Consider the following 17,008-nt stretch of genomic DNA (forward strand, 5'->3'; position numbering starts at 1 on the left):
TTTAAGTAAAAAGAAAATATATTTAAAATTAAAACCATACGTGAACTGAAAAATAAAACGATTACTTCGGCAAATGGGCACCTTTCAGGATCACCAACCACAAAGTGAAAATCTTTTCTACGGAAGTGTACCAACATGGCTGACAATATGAATGTACCAGTGTTATCAAAAAAGTGAGTAAAATAATAATATTAACAGAAAATTAGATTTCCAAATTTCCTATCTTATATTTATGAAGAATTTTTTTATTATGTATATTAATAATTTTGACATAACCTACATAGAACAGTGATCGGTGCCATATTTTACCTACCCACGTTGTTATATGAATAACTGATTACATTGATGTGTCTTTTTCAAGCACTAAATAGCAATATTTTTTAAATATTTACGAACAAATATATTTATTGTGTATGTATATGTATATACGTTAAGTATTATAGCAACGACAATTTTAATTAACTATGTTGTGCAACATAACCAAAGCTTTTGTTGATGTGGTATCGCCGGTATTTTATCAAGCAAAATCAACAAAATTGCATCAGATATCTATACGCCATTTTTACATAAAGTGCGTATGTCTTAATCAAAATCATGTTTCTTTATATGCATAATATAACCAATGTTCGTTGTGTTACAAATTTGCTTACAGTGAAATAAAAAGGCGTTTGAAAGCAGAGCAAAAACTGAAAGAAAAAGCAGAAAAAGAAGCAAAAACTCAAGCGATAGTGGAAGACCAAACCAAAACTCAAGAGAAAAAACAAGTTCAAGAAGAAGATATTGCTCCAAATGTGAGTGTATATATTTATATATATACATATACAGTATACAATATATATATCATGATAATGTTAAAGATCTTTTTAATTAAATATATATTTAAATGTATAGAAAGCTATGTTATGATTGTATTTACATTAGATATATAATGACTTTTAGGAATACATTAAACTTAGGACTCAAGCAATCAAGAACCTCAAAGATACGAATGATAATCCATACCCACATAAGTTTCATGTATCAATTTCATTGGAAAATTTCATTGAAAAATTCAGTAATAATTTAAAACCTGGGGAAATATTAGACAATGAAGTATATAGCATTGCTGGTCGTGTACATGCAATTAGAGAATCAGGTGCTAAACTGATTTTTTATGACCTTAGAGGAGAAGGTGTTAAAATTCAAGTAATGGCAAATGCAAGACAGTATAAAGATGGAGAAAAATTTGCCACTGATACTTCTAAAATAAGAAGAGGTGATATTATTGGTGTAGTTGGAAATCCTGGGAAAACTAAAAAGGGTGAATTTTCCATTATACCACATAGTGTTACTCTTTTAAGTCCTTGCCTGCATATGATGCCAAATCTCTATTTTGGATTAAAAGATAAGGTACAAAATGATGAAACTCTCTTGATATATACCTTGATTAAGCTAATAACCCTTGTATTATTTTTAATAACTTAGGAGACAAGATTTCGTCAGCGTTATTTAGATCTTATATTAAATGATAAAGTAAGAAAAACGTTTCATGTACGAGCAAAAATAGTTGCATATATCCGCAAATTTCTCGATGAACTTGGATTTTTAGAAGTTGAGACACCAATGATGAATATGATTGCTGGTGGTGCAACAGCTAAACCTTTTGTTACACATCATAATGAATTAAATATGGACTTATACATGCGCATTGCTCCAGAATTATATCATAAAGTAAGAGGTATTTCGTTATACTCACAACTACGTATTGTTTGTAAATTATATATTAATACATTGTTGTGTGTGCATAATTGTAGATGTTGGTAGTAGGTGGACTGGATAGAGTATACGAAATTGGAAGACAGTTTAGAAACGAAGGGATAGATTTGACACATAATCCAGAATTCACTACTTGTGAATTTTATATGGCTTATGCAGATTATAATGACTTGATGTCTATTACGGAAGATATGGTATCAGGAATGGTAAAAGCTATTCATGGCAGTTATAAGATAACATACCATCCAGATGGACCAGAGGGTGAAGCAATTGAAATTGATTTTACTCCACCATTTAAACGGGTTTCAATGATAAAAACTTTAGAAGAAATTTTAAAATTTAAGTTACCTCTACCGGATAAATTAAATACCCCAGAAACAAATCAAATACTTTGTGATCTGTGTACCAAACATGAAATTGAATGTCCTCCACCAAGGACAACAGCTAGATTACTGGATAAGGTAATATGAATTTTAAATTTAAGGAGGAACTTTTATAGTTACATATATTTATCGACAAGTTTTTAACAGCTTGTTGGGGAATTTATAGAAGAAACTTGTGTCAATCCTACATTTATTTTGGATCACCCACAAATTATGTCTCCATTAGCAAAATGGCACCGTTCCGAACCAGGATTAACAGAACGATTTGAATTATTCATTATGAAAAAAGAAGTCTGTAATGCATACACAGAATTGAACGATCCTATAGAACAAAGAGAAAGGTAATTTAACTAAACAGAAACTTTTCATAAATTCCAATTACAATTTGATTTAAAAAATTTATTCAATATTACGAATATATAGATTCGAGCAACAAGCAAAAGATAAAGCAGCTGGAGATGAGGAAGCTCAACTTATTGATGAAAACTTCTGTACTGCATTGGAATATGGTTTACCACCAACTGCTGGTTGGGGAATGGGTATTGATCGTTTTACAATGTTACTTACAGATGCAAATAATATCAAAGTAAGTTTTTAAATGATAAAAATATATAAACAACAGAATATGATAAAAAAAATATAATGATGATGTATCATTAGGAAGTACTGCTGTTCCCACAAATGAAACCGGATGATCCAAATAAAAACCAAGGAATATCTGAAGATGATAAAACATCAAATGATAATGTAAATCATGTGCAAAACTGAAAGTTTAATTTTCCCGTGACCTTTTATCGCAAACTAAATAATAAACAAGATATACTTCCAAAAACTAATGATTTTAATATTTCGTCATTTTTATTTCACATTTTATATGTGTTACTCACCATCATAATAGTACAAAACTATAAGAACACATGACGAAAGTATTAGCATATATTATTCACGCGTACACAATCTTAATATTTCCACTGCAATAATATCGCTTTAATATTTGCTTAATTTTCATCACAAATTAAATTTTTGTTACAAAAAATGTAAATCATATTTAAATAGATATTTACATTAAAACTTGGGAAGAAGCAAGCACTGAACAGTAAATGTGTACTTGCAATTTGCTGGCAGCTTCTTTATATTGTCAAATATTTAAGTAAGAAATAAATAAAATTTTCTCCCTCACATAATAATGGTGCAATAATTATTTTACAAAAATCCACAAAATAAAACCTATTAATTTGTTATTTTGTTACCTTCGACTAAATTTACTATTTAACAGAAGTTACAGCCTTTTAGGTATATATTAGTTAAAATTGCCAGAGAAACGTCGAACTATTAATTTAAAATTGATATGTTTCCTGGACAGTTATATTGTGGCAGCTTTCAATAGTTCATGTATTTTATCATAGTAAAAAGTATTATGAAACGTGCTTAATTTCTCTTTCATAAATATTAGTCAGATACATTTCTATCAGCTTTCTTCTTCTATAACATATTTTGTAACAGAATTATAATGAGCACCTAGTTCATACATATGCCGGTGATAAGTCAATATCATTTTTTTTTCATTGCTATAATCATCACCAATAACATATGGTGCTCCTGATGCCTGAATGACTTCTATTGGACATTTCAACACATGCGAAAGAACCTGTAACTATTTTAAACAAAAATGATTTTATAAATTTTAGAACAATATATGTATATCCACAGTTTATTTAAACTTGCCTCAATAGCTCCACCCCAGGCACTTGTATCTGCCACATCAGCACAATATTTTTCATATTGTTCTGGTGAAAGAACATCATCAGAATCTGGATTGGAAATAAATGGTAAAAATTGATTCATATTTTCTCTCAAATATATAGCAGTTTTTGTTCTAAGTTCATGAAAATTCAATGGAGTTTCTCCTATAATTTTTAGTTGATGTGCAACAGCATTATATAAACTGCAAAAATTAATTTGGTAGCAGTGTAAATAAAGTAAAAAAATTTGTACTTTACGCCCCAAATTATTTTAAACAATCTAGACAAGTAACTCACCAATGGCCATCACTTGGAATCTCATAAATCATCAAACCACGTTCACAGAGTATTTTCTTAATAGTTTGCAATTCTACATTTCTTTTCCCAAAAACATTTAATGCTTCTTGTTCTATAATTCTCTGATTGCGTTCTCTTTCTGCATTTGCTTTCTTGTCTCTTCTCTTCTGTGCTTTCGAAATTCTATGTGTTGGTTGTTCATTTTGTTTGTTGTCTTTTGTGCTTTTGTCATTAATATTTTCTGTATCTTCATTTTCCACATTATTGATATTAAGATGTGTAACTTTCCATGTAGTAAACTCTTCTTCTTGTCTTTTATCTAAAGCTTCTTCTAAGCGATTGATTTCCTCAGTTACTTCTTTCTTCTTCTTCTTATCACCCTTACAAATTGACTTTTTTAGCGTTTGTATTTGTGCTAAAATTTAATATATAGTAACTAAAAGATCATACATTTGAAAAATGTTATTAAAAATATAATATCAAATATTTACAACATAATAAAATTCTATTAACAAATCTTTTACGTAAGCACAATATTGTAAATCATCTCACGTTAAGGAACCTATTATCATTAATAAAGAAAAAATATTCTATAAACTACAATTATATAATTTTATTACCTTGTAATTCTTTCCGTTCTTTTTTATGTTTTAATGTTAATTCTTCTTCCGTTAATTCTAATTCTGCCATTTTTTAATTTAGAGGTTACTTAAAAACTTATTTTAAGGTTAAGGAGTAAAGTACCGACATGATAAACGAATAATGCATCATAGCATTTTCATGAATCAATTTCCATTTTTGACATGATATTAGGTAAACCTTAAATTTCATATTTTTGGCTTAAGCTGAATATCTAGAAATTGTTGAATATTGAATGATTGAATCTATCTATTTTTGAGAAAAATTTCAAAATCTGTTATTAGATAAAAAATATGAATTACTTTAAAATTTACTAAACATTTTTAATTTTTTACCTATAATTTCATAAATGTTTTGAATATTTTAAATTTATAATTTAAAGATTTATAATTTAAAAACAGCGGATAAAAGATAGTTACTTATATAGTGCAATAAAGTAATCATCGTTTTCATAGAAACATGATTAAGGAGGCTATTTACTAATATCTTTATGTTTCAAACTATACCTCGAAGAGTAGGCTTTCAGTTAGTTATATGGGTGTTTAGTCCTACAGTTACTGTGATAGAAGAAGGTTGTGTAATTACTTCGATTGTTGATTTCATTATTAAACATTAAAAATGGCAACTGATGAGAATTCTTGGAGAACACAAAGTTTCCGACAAAGTGTAATTGCAAAAATGTAAGTCAATTTATATCAAAAGGTTATAAACGGTAAAATGCTCCTATTAACATCATTTAAATAATATAAATTATTAAAGAGTAAAAAGTTCTATAATATTTGTATGAAAAAGAAATGTAAAAAATAAATTTATACATTTGAATAAATTGAAGAAATGTGTATTTTTATATTTATTAAATATTTTTATCATAGAGATGAAGCTGTGCAAATGTCTGGAATGCCTACTGCCAAAAACAGTATTGAAATGGAAAATCATGTTTTCCAAAAAGCAAAAACTAAGGTGTGTTATTATTCTTTTCTTTTCTGTTTATTACCATTAGATTATCTGTGTAAGAAATAAATAATATATTAAATATTCCAAGTGGTAAATTGTTAATTATTTCAATTAATAACACGTTCATTTATTTTCTAGGAAGAATATCTAGGTTTTGTGGCCAGATTAATTCTACATGTCAGAGAATTAAGTAATATATTTATATATATGTTTATTTTAATTTATATAAATTATAGATAAATAATTAACACTTTATAATATATTATACTTCTTCCAGATTCTAAAAAGGGTACAGGAGGTAATGCACCAGGTACAGGTGGTTCTGGAAATCAGGGTATGCCTGATCCAATCGGGGCATTACAAACATTGGCACGTCAAGGAACTGGAAACAATCAAATGATGAATATGAGTGGACCAGGATCTAATCCTCAAGGAATAATCCCACAACCACCAACAAATACTGCTACCAATTGTAAGTATATATTTTGCTCATTAAATATAGATATTGATAATACATTTTTTAACAAGTAATAGATTCTTTAAAAATACAAGGTAAAGTAATTATATAGATAAAATAATATTACCTTTTACAATATTTATAAATATATGTTTTTCACATTTTTAATTCATATTACATATTTATTTAATTCACAATACATATTTAGTTTCCATATCTATTTTAACAGAATGATATTGGGAAATAAGATATATTGTTTTATACTAAAATATCCTAGTTGACGAGTAACAAGATATCTCATTTAGCTCTTTATTAACACTAAAACTACCAACATTTCGTGTATACCTATTCCTACCGTGTGCGGTCAAAATGACCAATGATTAAAGAAGTAATAGTTTTTATGATTTAACTTAGATAATGGTTAATTTATAAATAAATGTATATAAAATGATGAACTTTCATAAAATTTTGTCCAAATTTACTTTCGTTTGATTTCAATTATATTTCACTGAATTTTTTACAAATTATTTTATTATCAAATGTACATTTGCCACATACATATTACCCACATCTTAAACAAATTTTCGTAATTTTGTAGCTTTCACAATTTTTTACTTGACAAGCTTTTTTGTAGTAATGAATCTGAACTTGTTAACAGTTTTATTGCATGGTTTTTTTTCCTGTGGTTTTTTATACAAAAGTAATATATGTACCAAGTTTATAACAATTTTGTGAATTCTCTATAAATTGGTCCTATATTGTAGATACCATTGCAAATTTATTGGTTCGTAAACATTGGCTTCTTTCACTCTTCTTATCAAATTGTATAAACCTCATAATTTCAGCAAAGTCATTCTAGCTCACTGTTTTTGAAAAGACTGCAGGTTGCCAAATTTTATTCCACAAATATGAGATATCTAAATTTTTTGCCTGATATGCACCGCAGGCATAGAGCAGAGCAATAAATGCATTTAGTTTTATTGCATATAACTCTTTCTTAGTCCCTAATACTTTAAACGCTTCTTCTTCCGTACATTTTATTATATGATCCCTTATATGATGATCAATGATAAGATAAAATGCCATCTTTATTTGTCTTCTCATTATATGCCGTTTAGCATATCCCTAAAAATATTATGAACTGCTAGGTTTGGGACTTACATCTATTTCTCTCCGAAGTGTCCCATCGGGCCCAGTTTCGATACGTTGATTCTCTACATCAGTCTCACCCTTTGTTGTCAATGATAATTTCTTTCCTTTTTGTCCTAGACGTGAACACTTATTTATAATATTCAACTCTGATTTGCTGTTTTCAATTGCTGAAGTTTCTTGTTCATCGCACACTGAACAAGATACACTCTTCTTCCTCGTCTGTTATTTTTTTTTTATAATTTTTTTTTTAAAAGTTAACATTTCTAGGGTAAATATTTATCACAGAATAATAACATAATTCTCGACTTTTAAAATGTTTGTAACAATGCACTGTAAAAGTGCTAAATTTTATGGCGGTCCCTTAGGATTATTATGGGTCTGAGTTGATATGTCTTGACAGCTGGTGGTCATCTTGATCAAGGGATAGATTATGTTTTATGACAAGATTACGGGTATAACAGCTGTTATTATTTGTTATCACTGATTTTGTTTGTCATCTAATCTTGGGATAGCCTATTCTTTGTACTGATTGCATTTATTTTAAGAATAACTAAAATATTTTGTCGATCTGTCAAAATGACCGCTCACAGTAGGCAAGACAGAGTATAAATTTTTCTCAGAAAATAAAAGAGCAAACTAAAGGTAAATACCGAAAAATATATTGTATGCATGTTTTAGGAAAAGTCAGAAATTATGAAGCGATATGATAAAATTTAAATATGGTTAAATTTGTGTAGAAATTCGAGATCGGTCAATTTGACCGCCGCTGGTACGTTTAGTGTTAACTAACTGTTTTATTGTAAATCTTAACATATCAAAGTGCCAAAATGGCCCGACAGTTAGTACATTTTAATTTAAAAAATAATCTGAAGTTAATGTATTAATAGATAATGGTTTTATTAAAGATATATGTAACTAAAAGTAAATTTGAAAAATATAATACAGAACCACACAAAAAATCATACTTAATAAAATATTTAGGATCTTATTAAATTCAAATAGAAAGTAACAATTATATATTTAAATATAAACATAATATGAAGAAATATGTTTCATGTAGTTATAGGATTTATTTCAAATGAAATGTAACGTATAATTAGGATGGTAATACTTCATCACTAGAAAAAATGTTACTCCATAAATACATTAAATGCTTCTACTAAAGGAAGATCAAAAAATATTTTTATCTTTTCTTCTAATTTAAATATGCACATTCTTTTTTGTTGTGCTGATGTATCCTTATTGTGTTCATACTCGTATGAAAGATTATCAGCTTTAAAATTATTATCTAGTAGTATGTCTAGAATAATAATATCTTTTGCACTTGTCTTCTGTATACCTTTAGGCCAGCTTTTTTCTTTCAGTATTATTTTGGTTTTGGTTAAAGATTCATTTACTTGAAACTCTATGTCTTTGTAAACTTCTTTCATATTGTCAACCATTGTACATATATATTCCAATTTTTGTATAAAAATATCCAACAAATCTTTTATTTCATATATCATTTTGAGAATTCTTGTGGAAATAGGATCATAAGTACCATCTTTCACTTTGTCATTAAGTGTAATCTCATGAGGCAAACGACTGCGGCCCAAACTAATATACCATTTACGCAATAGTTTAACATAATCAAATGTTATTTTAAATTTCATGCCTGGTATATGCTGCACAACAGGTTTATAAAAATAACATACTCGGTTATCTGTTAGGTTAACTGTCATACCACATTGTTCTTTGATCTCTTTTGCAAGGGTTGTTTGTTCACGTAATTTATACTTCCAGTTTTCATGTAAAACTTCTTCATCATTTCTACGATCAATATATTCATAAAATTTAGCATGAGATGGTGATGTTCTTAACAATTTACGCACATCTGAGTTGTCAGAATCATAAGCAATTTCACTTTCTATGGAATTATCATATTGTGAATAATACATGTTAGTTAATTTTGACATTTTTGTTAGTATTTTTTCATTTAATTCAAAACTCAAAAAATTTTTGGAACGTCAGTAATTAGGTTATGTTCCTTTTTTCTTATTAACAAAAAGAAGATATAATCTAAGATCTAAATTTTTAAATTATAATAAATTTATTAATAATTTCTTTAATTTTAAGATTGTTTTTAGACTTTAGTATTGCCTTGATTATAATGAAGCTTTCTAAAACTTCCTGTACTGACATACATATCTCTTCGCATATACTCTGTACTCTCTTAACTACTTTTAAGAAATTTAAAATACTGCACTGTTATACGTTTCTTATACATTAAATGAAACATATTAAATAATATATGTGTACATAAATATTTACTAAATGTCCAGCGGGAGGAATTGTAAAACACAAATTAAAAATAAAGAAGATATATTAAATGTAGATTTTAAATTTGTTAATAATTTGCTGTATCATCTCGCCGAATAATGTATGAAAGGCCGTTCAGCCTTTCTGCTGTCCAAAAGTTTATGGAGTATTTTTGAGGTCAGTATCACGAAAATCTCCTACTAATTGAACCATTAAGCGACGTACGTATTACAAATGCGTTATTTCGTTTTTATTCTGTTTCTCCTGGTTTGCACTATATAATAAGTAAGAATTTATGGTTGATATTTCCAAGCCCCAAGAAAATAATTTTCACCACCATTTTCGGGACTTCCGCATAAAACAATATGTAGCCGTATATTGGTCTGGTCTTCTATCGAACATATCCTTTTTTGATCTTTTAGAAATCATGTATAAGATATTATAAAAAATACAGAAAATATATGAAAAGCTTGCTGATTCGTCTGGTAATGCCATTGATAAACTGAAATTCGTTCTGACTCGACCATCATCCTACATGACGAGTTTACGTTAAACAGAAGATAAGACTTCATCGCTAACGATCTCTAGTTTTATTTCATCAAAAACGTAATACTGTTTAGTCTACTATATCTATGTGTAAATACGTATAAGATTATCACTCAGAAAAATAGACGTATGATAGCCACTTCATAATAAGCGTCCGCAACTGTGAACAGATTCGGGCGGCTATGTGCTGACACGTGTCCGCAACGGGAAAAAGACTTGGGCGGCTATTTGCCGACACTCGCCCGCAAAGGGCTAGACATTACCATCACTGAACTTCACTTGCTAACAACTCTTTGCTTAAAACAGCACTTGCTAATAATTCTTCGATCAAAACATTACTTGCTAACAACTTTTCGCTCAAAACATTTCTACATGTCTTGTAAGCTCTCTCAGGATGGTTACAAACGACAAATTCTAATTAACTGTATCCAGTCGACTGGGATAAATCGGAAGAAACGGAAGATAAGACGTCTCTGATTTCGTCTTCCGTGGATCATCTGACCATCTGGTGACTCGGCACCAAAGAGAGAAGAAGATTCCACGTGCTAAGCTAGTACAACCACCAAAGATTAGGACCAAGGTGTTCAAAGACACTTTATGGGCCATGGACTCCAGTTGGGAATTTATTGGCAACGAAGAGGACGACTACGATCCGGAGTACGACCGTGATGCGGATTACGAGGGAGACAACGTGCCTTCAGTGCAATGGCCCTTGGGTTGAGTCATCAAGGTGGACCTTGAGATGGATCTCGGCGTCGGCGGCCACCATCTGAATGGCCACCGCTCAAACTACAACGAGCGTCTTGGATCGAAGCGTTAAACGGCTAATGCCACTACCGAGCCAACCTGATCCTGATGAGTCTAGACAGCCAGCTTTCGAGAAGGAATTCGATAGAAGATCCAACTAGTTTCAGACCTGTTAGCTTCGCTAACACACACACACGCACGCACGTACGCCTAACTGCAGCCAAATAGAATTTTTGATCGGTACCCTCTCAACAGGGGAGGATGTTACGTCTTGTGACACATTCTAATCCATCCTTCGGCTAAGATGGTCACCAGCTGTTTAAACATATTTGCTCGGACCCACAATAATCCTAAAGAACCATTAATTGTTGTCATAAGATTTCGCATCTTTTCCTTTACTGTCAAGGCCCTTAATTGTTACTATACATCCTTCAAGTTGAGACATTCCTTAGGTTGCTCATTACGGTAAAATACGGTATAAGCGGATTCGAAAGTTACTTCTACCAACGAGCGATTGTTGATGGGGGACGGGCAGCACCTATCATTAGTTTTTCCTATATACCTCACCCTCACAGAAGATCATTTGCTACTAACTCTTTGATCAGAAGACCCTTAATTTGCTTGCAACGATTCATTCTAAATACTTTTACATCTCTCGACGCACTACTCGCAGACATTCAAGTCGCGAAGGTTGTTAAGATTTAACAAGCAGTAGAAAGAAAAAGATCACGCTTGACCTTAATTGACAATTATTTTATACTATATTTTATACTATTAATTATTATAATATTAATCATTGTTTTAGTATTACAAAGCTTAAATCAGCGCCCTGGACAACCTATGACCATGCAAGGTATGCAAAGTAAAATACCAGGAATGGGTATGATGCCTACTCAAACCAGCGGTCCAATGAATCATATGGGTCCAATTCAAACCATGCAAGCCAATTCAATGTTAACGCAAATGAATTCAATGGGTCAAGGAAATATACCTCAGCAAATGACTCAAATGGTTCCCAACCAAATGGCACAAATTACGACAGGTCAAATGCAACAAAACATGCAAGTATGTATTTATTATTGCAAGAAAGCATGCATTTCTTCTTTTTGAACAAAGGGGGGACATAAATAATAAGTGGCATATTTCAGACCCAAATGCAAAATCAACTATCCAATCAAATAGGAAATCAAATTAGTGGATCTATAAGTGGAATTCAAACAAATATGCCACAGCAAATGAATCAGATTACTCCAGGGCAAATGGGTCCTGGTCAAATGCAGCAACAATTAAGTCATATGCAAAGGAAGGTATGCAAACAATGAAATAATATAAGCCATTATTTCAAGATTCTCATGAATGCTGTTGTTTTTAGCAAGGAGAAATGATAAATGCTGCTTTCCCTGGCCCTCGAAATGTTACACCAAATCAATTTCTGGGTCAGAGTCCATCACCATCTGCTCCAAGTCCTGCTGGTTTAGGCGCACCGTCAAGGTTAGATACAATAGAAACTAAAATTTTTTAAAATTATATTAAAAATTAAAATTGCATTTTATTATTTTTTCAGCAATCAAATGGTTGCATCACCAGCATTAGTTCCTTCACCTAGTCCACAACATCCTATGATGGCAGGACCACAACGATCTGTTGGTATGTCAAAATTACTTTTAATATAAAAATCATTAATTTTAATCTAGCATGAATAGAAATAAAGACAATAAAATTATATTAAATTAGGCATGGCACCATCTCCTAGCAGTTCTTTAAATACTCCTGGAGGGGTAGGAGCTACCCCAAGTCCACAGCAAGAAGATCAAGCATATAGAGATAAAGTTAGACAATTAAGTAAATATGTAGAACCTTTAAGAAGAATGATTGCTAAAATGGGAAATGAAGGAAGTATGTAACTTTAGTATTAACACTCATTTCCACCAATGGCTTTATATGTATGTATGTAGTCAATTGTATAATCTTTTAAATTGCAGATGTTGATAAACTAAGCAAAATGAAGAAACTTTTAGAAATTTTATCAAATCCTAGCAAACGAATGCCTTTAGATACTTTACTAAAATGTGAGGTAGTTCTTGAAAAATTAGATTTTAAACGAAATGATGCTAGTGTTGGGCCTCCAGTTACGACTTTAAAGGAACATCATTTCTTCAGTCCACTTTTAGAAGCAGTAAGCACTCATCTCCAAAGTCCAGTTGTAAATCATACACTACAACGTACTTTTGGTCCGTGTCTAGAAGCTTTATTTGGTCCAGAGATAAAGTAAGAAATAAATACAGTAATTTGTGAATGATTGTGTTATAAGATATAATTTAACAGAATTTTACTTCTATAACTAGAAATTTACCACAACCATTAAAAAAACAAAAGATAGAAGAGTCTCCTAATGAAATACCAGACGTACTACAAGGAGAAATAGCTCGATTAGATCAACGGTTTAAGGTAATCCATTCATTTTAGAATCTCATTACATTTTTATATGTAAGTAATCATATATGTGTATAATATATAGGTCAGTCTTGATCCTGCACAACAAACTGGATCAAAATGTATTCAATTAATATGCTGGCTGGATGATCGTCATCTTCCATGTGTTCCTCCTGTATCAGTAACTGTTCCCGCCGATTATCCTTTAACGCCACCACGTTGCGTAATGGCACCCCATGAATATGCCACAACATTTCTTTGTGCGGTTCAGAAAGCTTTAAATGCGCGTATAACGAAACTACCTCGACGTTTTTCTGTGTCTCAATTATTAGATACATGGGAAATGAGCGTAAGACAAGCTAGCGCCCCTTCACAAATTCCCGTTACTGCCAGTACTGTACTAATGGGTTTGTAATATGTTTTTATGTATACGAAATATTTTATAAATACAAAACTATTACTATGACTTGATTGTTGATTACATATGACTTTATTATTATGACATGTCTCGTGTCTCCTCATTTAATTTTTCCCTTCCAAGTACATACATATACTCATACGTTATTCTTGTACACTTTGGTTTAAATCAATGCTAATGTTCTTACTAATTGTATATAATTTATTTTTTACATAATTTGTCAATTATAAAATAAAATTAATATTTTATACAAATAATAATTCATATATTTTAGTAGTAAATTTGTAATTTCTTATACGACATTTTTATCGAATCCATTATATTTTTATTCGAAAAATTTAATATCAATTCTATCGCCCTTAAAAATATTTATTAGCTTTCAAATAACATAGTAATATAATATAGATAAATTAAAAATCACAATAGTAAGAAACCAAACATGGGATTAATTTCAAATTAAAAAAAAAGACATACATATATTGGAGATGAAAGAACACCGGAGCCTTCCCTTTGGAATTTTGGGAAAATCTCGTAACATTGTAATCTAGATTCTACCATAGCTGTAATTAAACAATTGTAGTCATCCAGTCCGATTGTAATTGTTCGAAACTTGCGATAGTGAGCTTGGGCTTGAGGCGACAACCAGTCGCCGAACGTAGCCGCGGTCAAGGGATGAACGTTTTGTCTAACAAAGGCATGAAGTAACTCTATAGCTCTCCTTAAAAGAAATACTTAGGACGGGGCACGACGGTAAGCATTTCAACGATTTCTGTCCCGTGGCTCGCCACACGCAGACTCTATTCTTTGAGTAAGATGATTACCAGATGTCGACGCGTCTCCACAGTACATGTTCAGCTAGCCCGAGGACCCGCTATAAATCTTAAGGTCTGTTTAACTAAAGTCCTTCAAACCGACAAACAGTCCTCGTCCCAACTACGAGAAAATAGGAGAAATCTATTTTTCTCAGCAACGACGCTTCCTCTTCTCGAACTTTCTCTTAAGGGCGGCTAGCACCCTTCCCTAACCACCAACATGGAAATTGACCAATTAACAGTAACGCCAATTTCCCTCACTTTCCGAATGAAGGCTTTTCTCCACGAATCCGATGATTTCGTGCCCTTAGGCACACCCGTCATAGTTTTCCTCGACAGCGTTACCGTGATGGAGAGGCACTCTCCGGTACGATCTCAAAGACGATTCAAGTAACTCTCAGATACGTAGTGATTGCCTCGTGCATTAACATTGAGTACAACTTAGACGTTGAAGAAAAGTAGAGTTCGTCATCCCCTTGACCGCGGATTCGTTAGTGAGCCTAGGATCATTGTCATTAGCTTCTCGAGTATCTAATTATCGTGATTACTTGTCCAATTCCATCAAAGTCATATTTGCACTAGTAAATATCTACTCTATTGCATAATGATCACGTCTAGCGCCAATAGGGATTCGTTTCACGCCCTCAACCCTAACTCTAATCGTAACGCCAACCCGACATATATATACATCGATGCCGTTATGCGATGATGAGATTTATAATCGGCATTTGCTATTGTGATAAGAAAAGCCAAAAGTAGAAAACCTGAAAGTACATGCTGTTTGTTGAAATGTCATAAAGAATTGTTCAAAAAGCGGACAAAGGCCACCTTCATTTTTTTAAATGGATCTATACAGTTCTTAATACATTAATCAATCTGTTATTGCATTTCTTATAGAAAGTTATTCCGTATGTATTTATGTAACTATTAGTAACTATTAGTAACTATTAGTACCGAACAAACAAATTTTTGGAAGAGTTGAAAAAAAAAATAAAATCATTATATTCTTTATTTCTGTTAAATATTAATATCCAACTCTAGAAATGGACGTATGTATTTATTGCTTAGAAGTCGTTGCGTATCATGGTTGTGTGCGTGCGTATCATTTCTTTAATGTGACGGCCATTGCATCAAAATGTAATTCAAAGGTACAGAACGAATTGATCGTTTGTCGGTTTTTTATTGTTATATCGAAGGTGGTGAGCATGAATATATAAAAGAGAGATGTGGTAAAGCGGTTACAGCAAAGAAACAAAACAATTTAGACTCAAAAGGACCAAATTCAGCACTAAACCTTTTTGCACAAACTTATAGAAGTCATGTGCAGGAACAGATCATATATGCCACTCAAGATTTCTGGCACGGGCTTTACAAACAATCTTCAAAGTTACCGAAAACAGGTTTTTTCATATAACAACGATTCTAATAATCAAATAGCATAAAGTTCCCAATAAAAATTGTAGGTATTAAGAATATCAATCAAATGAGATATCACAAGTTAAGATCGGTTGATTTGTTAAGCTATAAATAAATAAAAGTCGCCCAAAATCGACATATATTCAATCTATCAAGTGTGCAAAATTTTATTCTTAAACCCTTTTAGCTTTTGCAAAAAGTTATTTAACAACTAAAGAGGAGTCTTCATGGCATATTCATTATCCCCACTACAGAAGGGAGAAAGCTCGTCTAATAAATGAACGTTTTTTTTGCGTTTTTTTTTTTATTTATTTATTGAAATTCACAATTTGTCCAATTTGGACATTTGGTGGAATTTTTTAACAGTTAAATTAGCATGCCAGTTCCGCTTGGGTAGGCGACCTAAACGGACGTGCGAAACAGTGCTCCAGTGAAAGTGCGGCAAGAGGGAAGAGAAAGGGACAAAGTAAACGCCCGTCGACAAAACGTGGAATCATGCAGATTCCACCAATAAAAATAGTTAATTCTGGAGAAACATATTTCACAAATAAAGCTACAGACTCTACATATGTAGAGAAAAAAGACGATATTATGGAAACAACACAATCCGACGGGGAGCAAAACATACCAATACACCAGGAAGAAAGCTGGACGGTGGCAACCTCCAGCAAAAAACGGAAGGTAACCCCGCTCGCAAGGGCGAGGAAAATTGATACATATGAAAAAAAACAATGGCTACAAGATATCAAGCTGCATAATCCATTCAGCGCACTGCCAGAAGAGGCAGCAACGGACCCAACTGAAAGTCCGACAAACCGTATTCCCAAATCACCACCGATATACGTAAACGCAAAAATAATCGACCCCCTCATCGAACTACTAAATAACATCGCAGGGAAAGACAACTATATCATCAAACAAATAAAAATAGACCAGGTGAAGGTGCAAACCAACACCCC

The 17,008-nt window shown here is 31.6% G+C and overlaps 3 protein-coding genes across 5 annotated transcripts; 2 read left to right on the forward strand and 1 right to left on the reverse strand.

Annotated features, from left to right (window-relative positions):
• Window positions 1–69: 69 nt before the first annotated feature.
• LOC100649242 (lysine--tRNA ligase) lies at window positions 70–3,322 on the forward strand. 3 transcript variants are annotated; one of them, XM_048404738.1, is made up of 9 exons: window positions 75–173; window positions 487–571; window positions 653–791; window positions 940–1,389; window positions 1,465–1,710; window positions 1,794–2,216; window positions 2,286–2,479; window positions 2,562–2,724; window positions 2,799–3,322. In XM_048404738.1, exons 1-9 carry the CDS (start codon window positions 152–154, stop codon window positions 2,904–2,906), a joined length of 1,830 nt encoding a protein of 609 aa, XP_048260695.1. In that variant the 5' UTR covers window positions 75–151; the 3' UTR covers window positions 2,907–3,322. The 3 variants fall into 3 exon arrangements, with proteins under 3 accessions (XP_048260696.1, XP_048260695.1, XP_012174544.2); XM_048404739.1 differs by lacking the exon at window positions 487–571 and having other exon boundaries at window positions 70–173; XM_012319154.3 differs by lacking the exon at window positions 75–173 and having other exon boundaries at window positions 272–571.
• Window positions 2,959–5,439, reverse strand: LOC100647831 (deubiquitinase OTUD6B). The gene is made up of 5 exons (XM_012319155.3): window positions 5,323–5,439; window positions 4,798–5,030; window positions 4,178–4,592; window positions 3,864–4,083; window positions 2,959–3,792 (listed from the first exon to the last, which is right to left on the reverse strand). Exons 2-5 carry the CDS (start codon window positions 4,865–4,867, stop codon window positions 3,607–3,609), a joined length of 891 nt encoding a protein of 296 aa, XP_012174545.2. The 5' UTR covers window positions 4,868–5,030; window positions 5,323–5,439; the 3' UTR covers window positions 2,959–3,606.
• Window positions 5,354–13,869, forward strand: LOC100646086 (mediator of RNA polymerase II transcription subunit 15). The gene is made up of 12 exons (XM_012319156.3): window positions 5,354–5,496; window positions 5,689–5,776; window positions 5,909–5,960; window positions 6,048–6,242; window positions 11,776–12,035; window positions 12,119–12,277; window positions 12,343–12,461; window positions 12,535–12,617; window positions 12,705–12,866; window positions 12,953–13,238; window positions 13,316–13,418; window positions 13,489–13,869. The coding sequence occupies exons 1-12, from the start codon at window positions 5,435–5,437 to the stop codon at window positions 13,816–13,818; spliced, it is 1,899 nt and encodes a 632-aa protein (XP_012174546.1). The 5' UTR covers window positions 5,354–5,434; the 3' UTR covers window positions 13,819–13,869.
• The last annotated feature ends 3,139 nt before the right edge of the window (window positions 13,870–17,008 follow it).

The sequence above is a fragment of the Bombus terrestris genome, chromosome 3, assembly GCF_910591885.1.
Source record: "Bombus terrestris chromosome 3, iyBomTerr1.2, whole genome shotgun sequence".
NCBI classification, from domain to species: domain Eukaryota; kingdom Metazoa; phylum Arthropoda; class Insecta; order Hymenoptera; family Apidae; genus Bombus; species Bombus terrestris.

Coding starts and splice junctions, on each gene's coding strand:
- LOC100649242 (XM_048404738.1), top strand. CDS start 152: ATGTACCAGTGTTATCAAAAAA. Junction 174..486: donor GTACCAGTGTTATCAAAAAA/GTGAGTAAAATA, acceptor ACATAACCAAAG/CTTTTGTTGATGTGGTATCG. Junction 1,711..1,793: donor CTCCAGAATTATATCATAAA/GTAAGAGGTATT, acceptor GCATAATTGTAG/ATGTTGGTAGTAGGTGGACT.
- LOC100647831 (XM_012319155.3), bottom strand. CDS start 4,867: ATGGCAGAATTAGAATTAACGGAAGAAGAATTAACATTAAAACATAAA. Junction 4,593..4,797: donor AGAACGGAAAGAATTACAAG/GTAATAAAATTA, acceptor ATTAAATTTTAG/CACAAATACAAACGCTAAAA. Junction 3,793..3,863: donor CCTGGGGTGGAGCTATTGAG/GCAAGTTTAAAT, acceptor TGTTTAAAATAG/TTACAGGTTCTTTCGCATGT.
- LOC100646086 (XM_012319156.3), top strand. CDS start 5,435: ATGGCAACTGATGAGAATTCTTGGAGAACACAAAGTTTCCGACAAAGT. Junction 12,462..12,534: donor GGTTTAGGCGCACCGTCAAG/GTTAGATACAAT, acceptor TTATTTTTTCAG/CAATCAAATGGTTGCATCAC. Junction 12,618..12,704: donor AGGACCACAACGATCTGTTG/GTATGTCAAAAT, acceptor ATATTAAATTAG/GCATGGCACCATCTCCTAGC.